The 4,127-nt window shown below is 62.4% G+C and overlaps 1 protein-coding gene across 1 annotated transcript; it reads left to right on the top strand.

The window, feature by feature from the left end:
- Positions 1-1,107: 1,107 nt before the first annotated feature.
- Positions 1,108-3,923, top strand: LOC117797959 (epididymal-specific lipocalin-8-like). The gene is given in 6 exon segments (XM_034650390.1): positions 1,108-1,131; positions 2,047-2,177; positions 2,629-2,699; positions 3,029-3,133; positions 3,641-3,730; positions 3,844-3,923. Coding segments are annotated over 6 exon segments (501 nt in total).
- The last annotated feature ends 204 nt before the right edge of the window (positions 3,924-4,127 follow it).

Raw genomic sequence — 4,127 nt, 5'->3', positions numbered from 1 at the left:
GTTGCTCTGGGCACCCTCGGACCCCTCCTGGCCACGTGGCCCCTGTCCCCCTGTTTTATGGCCATTCCAGATGGGAAACCAAGGCACACAGCTTGCCCTGAGCCACAGAGCTGGCCGGGCCACGGCTGCTGTCCCCAAAGCCTGGCTCCACTTGCCATGCTCTTTCACTGGGACAAAATCTACTGTTGGGGGCCCCCGCTGTACTGTTGGGGAGGCCCAGCTGGGGAAGAGCTGGATCTGGCGTCCCACCACCCTGGCTCGCATCCTGGCTGTGTTCGTCAGCTGGGTGGGTCAGCAAGACAGGGCCTCTCTCAGGCCGGCCTTCTGGGCGGTGGGTCATACCTGGCTGTGCGTGAAGCCTGAGTGAGTCCAGGGGAGGACGGGCAGGGGGCCTGGCCTGGGGGCGGGACTGGGTATTGTCATCATGGAGGAGGACAAGGGCCACAGGAAGGTGGCTCCCCGGTGTGTGCGGAGGTCCCTGAGATGTGGCCTCCACCTCCGTCTCCCACGGGCCTCTGTGCATCTCCCATGCAGCTCCCAAGCTTCGCTTCCCCCAGGGGGCCCTCATTCCTTTCCCCTGTCAGCTCGGGCCTGCCTCAGCCAGGCCCTCGGATCCTTTCCTCACCGGTCCAAAGACTGATCAGAACGAGTCTGAAAACCGCCCTGAGCCCTGCGAGTGAGGAAGGAGCTCTGCGCCCGGGGGCCTGGGGGCGGCATACCCGTCTGTCCGCTCCTACGGGCCTGCAGCGGTGGTCCCCAGCCCCCCATGGTGGTGGAGGTCTCCTCCTCCTCCTCGTTTCGGAGCCCCCAGGTGGCCCCACTGCAGTGTCCACTGTTGTCGCAGGCCAGGAGGGTGGTGGGGCCACTGCGTTAGTGCAGGCTGACCCCACCCCAGGGCTGTGGGTGTCCCCGGGTCTGCATGGCGCCCTGCAGAAAGCCATCTCTGAGCGGGCTCAGCCACTTGTGCTGCTGACGAGCTCGGGTTCTTGCGCAATGCTCCTCCATATAAGCCCGGGTGCTGGGGGAGCAGAGGCACCCTGAGCAGCCATGGAGGCCGGGCTGCTAGGTGCTCTCCTGGGCGTCATCATAGTGCCTGTGGACACAGCCATGCAGGACCTGGATCTGCAGAAGGTGTCTTTTCTGTCTTATGTGGGGAGGTCGGGGCAGGGAGGGGCCTGAGTGTCCAGCTTCTCCAGCCACCCCCCGCCCCGTCCCTCCAACCCCCAGCCGATGCCAGAGCAGCTACCCCAGGGGCCCCAGGACCCAGCCAGGGCAGCCCGGACAGTGCAGGTGGCTGAGGGTCTGAGCCTAGCCTGGCCGGTCACCCCTGTCTTTGAGAGGGAGCATGAGAGCAAGCACCCAGGGACCAGCAGGGCCGGAGCCCTCCCTGAGGGTCTCCTGTGGGCAGGCCAGCTGGGCCTCCACGGCCTCCGGGGACCGGAGCTCAGCGCGGCCACCTCCTTCTCCTGAATCAGTGGGGTCTGTCCCCCGGGAGCTCCGGTAGCTACAGGCCAAGCGTCTGGGAGCAGCCCTGCTGTTCCGGCTCCTTGACACCACACGGTGTGGTGACGAGAGGACGCTTTCCCAGCGTGGGGAGCTCGCCTGGGGCTTTGCCCAAGCTCCTTCGCAGGTCTGGGCTGGCAGCCGGGCCGGGAGCATGTCAGAGGGTCAGGCATGTATTCTTTCCTCTTGCAAAATGATCAGTTTCCAGGTTTCAGATGAAAGTTCTGGGCTCTGGGTGGATTTCTGAAGGCAGGAGCCCCCCAGCTCCCAGGGTGGTGGTGAAGCTGTGCCCTCCCGTGGGTGACAGGGGCTGCTGGCTGCTGGCTCCTCTCCCTGGGTTCCAACTACCGCTGCCCCTCGCGTCCTGGCCCCAAGGACGGCTCACTGCATCTGATGGGCTGAAGGGGCTCCTCAGAAGGATGATGAGCACTGCTTTGCCAGAAGCACTTGCTGACCTGTCAGAGACCACCAGTGCCCTGTTCAGGGGCTCCCGGGGGGGGGGGGGCCGGCTCCCTCGGACGGGGCTCCGGCTTCTCTCTCTAGATTGCAGGATTCTGGCGGGAAGTTGGTGTGGCCTCCAGCTAAAACTTGGCACTGAAGACCCCAAAGAGTCTGGAAGCCTTGGTCCTGACCTTGAGTGGACATGAGCTGATCGTGAAGGCTTCATATAACAGGTGAGGGTCTCTGGGGGCCCCCGGGAGCCCCAGTAGGAACAGGCAAGTGAGGCCGAGTGCCTGGGAGTCCGGCTATGCCAGCTGCTGCTGTGGGGTCTGGACAGTGTCAATCTTCCCTGTGTCCAAAACCCAAGACCTTGACCCCCATCCCCGACATCAGACCCTCCAGGCTCCTGGATCTGCCCTTAGAACTTCATCTTCTCCCAAAAATAAGCATAGAGTTTTGATAAAGCCCCATTAAGTTGTAAGAAAAAAAAGTGGGCATGGGGCTCTCTGGATGCCCCCGTTCTGCACCTCCACCATCCTAATCCTGGCCCAGGATCTCCTGGGTACAGACACACTGCTGGGGCCCTTTCTGAGGACACCTTCCCCTCTCTGCACCGCTTGGGATGTGCCCGGCAGAAGGAATGCAGGCTGGGATTTCCCTGGCGAGCACTTTGCTGCTTTTCAGCTCAGGCAGTTGTGAGACAGAAAAAATAGTGAGCTCAGAAATAGATGTTTCGGGGACATTCATTTCTCCTGGTAAGAACCCTTGCCCTGTTGCTACAGTTACAACCCCCTGGCCCTGCACACCAGCTACTACACTTGGCCTTGGTATTTTTACTGTGCTGTTCCCCATGCTGTTCCCTGCACTCCTGCTCATGCCCCAGAGGCTCCCATTCTCTTAACACAAAGTGGGTCATCCTTCCAGGGCTGCTCTACCTGTCTCCCCCTTGCCTCACATGATGGGAGGGTCTGGGTGCTGGGTGGGGAGAGGATGGAGTCAGACCCTGCACCCCACCTCCAAGTTCTGCCAAGCCAAGCAACACCCGTCGGCCCTCGTGCAATCTCTCCCCTCCCCCTGCTCCTAGGCCACAGGGAGATCCACGTGATAGACACGGACTATGAGCAGTATGCCATTTTGAGGCTGTCCCTCCATTGGCAAGGCAAGGACTTCCATGTGCTCAAATACTTCAGTAAGTGCACCCTGGGATGGGGGGCTGGGCCCGCTGGTGCCCTCCTGGGGATGNCACTTGGCCTTGGTATTTTTACTGTGCTGTTCCCCCTGCACTCCTGCTCATGCCCCAGAGGCTCCCATTCTCTTAACACAAAGTGGGTCATCCTTCCAGGGCTGCTCTACCTGTCTCCCCCTTGCCTCACATGATGGGAGGGTCTGGGTGGTGGGTGGGGAGAGGATGGAGTCAGACCCTGCACCCCACCTCCAAGTTCTGCCAAGCCAAGCAACACCCGTCGGCCCTCGTGCAATCTCTCCCCTCCCCCTGCTCCTAGGCCACAGGGAGATCCACGTGATAGACACGGACTATGAGCAGTATGCCATTTTGAGGCTATCCCTCCATTGGCAAGGCAAGGAATTCAATGTGCTCAAATACTTCAGTAAGTGCACCCTGGGATGGGGGGCTGAGCCCGCTGGTGCCCTCCTGGGGATGGCCCAGCCCTGCCCAGCCCCCCTGCGTCCCCCACAGCGCGGAGCCTGGAGGACGAGTATGGACCAGGCTTCTGGAGATTCCGCGAGTTGACGGCAGACATAGGGCTTTACCTGGTGGCCCGGCATGGTGAGCCCCAGGCCTTCTGGGTGNTCAGGCCTTCTGGGTGGGTGCTGGGCCTGGGACCCCGAGGGTGGGAAGAGGCCTGTCCTGCAGCACCTGATGCCGCCCCTGTCCCGCAGGGAGGTGCGCCAAGCTCCTAAAGGAGGTGAGCTTTGCCCCAGGCCGCACTGAGCCCCCCAAGCTGAGTCTCCTGACCTGACAGGGTCCCTGAATCACTCTGGATCCGGGGGCCTCCAGGGTGTGGACACCAGGCTGCCAGAGGGGTCCCCAGAGGCTGGGGGCTCCAGGCCAGGGCCGGGAGAGGGAAGGGAGGAGGGTGGGCCCTCGTTTCACCTTTCCAGAGAGCAGGGCACTGACATCCCGCCTGGGTGGGGACACGGGCCCTGTGGGCAACATGTTGGGT

Source organism: Ailuropoda melanoleuca, unplaced genomic scaffold (genome assembly GCF_002007445.2).
Source record: "Ailuropoda melanoleuca isolate Jingjing unplaced genomic scaffold, ASM200744v2 unplaced-scaffold20108, whole genome shotgun sequence".
In the NCBI taxonomy this organism is placed as follows: domain Eukaryota; kingdom Metazoa; phylum Chordata; class Mammalia; order Carnivora; family Ursidae; genus Ailuropoda; species Ailuropoda melanoleuca.
The sequence above is the reverse complement of the archived record's forward strand: the minus strand, read 5'-3'. Positions and strand labels throughout refer to the sequence as shown.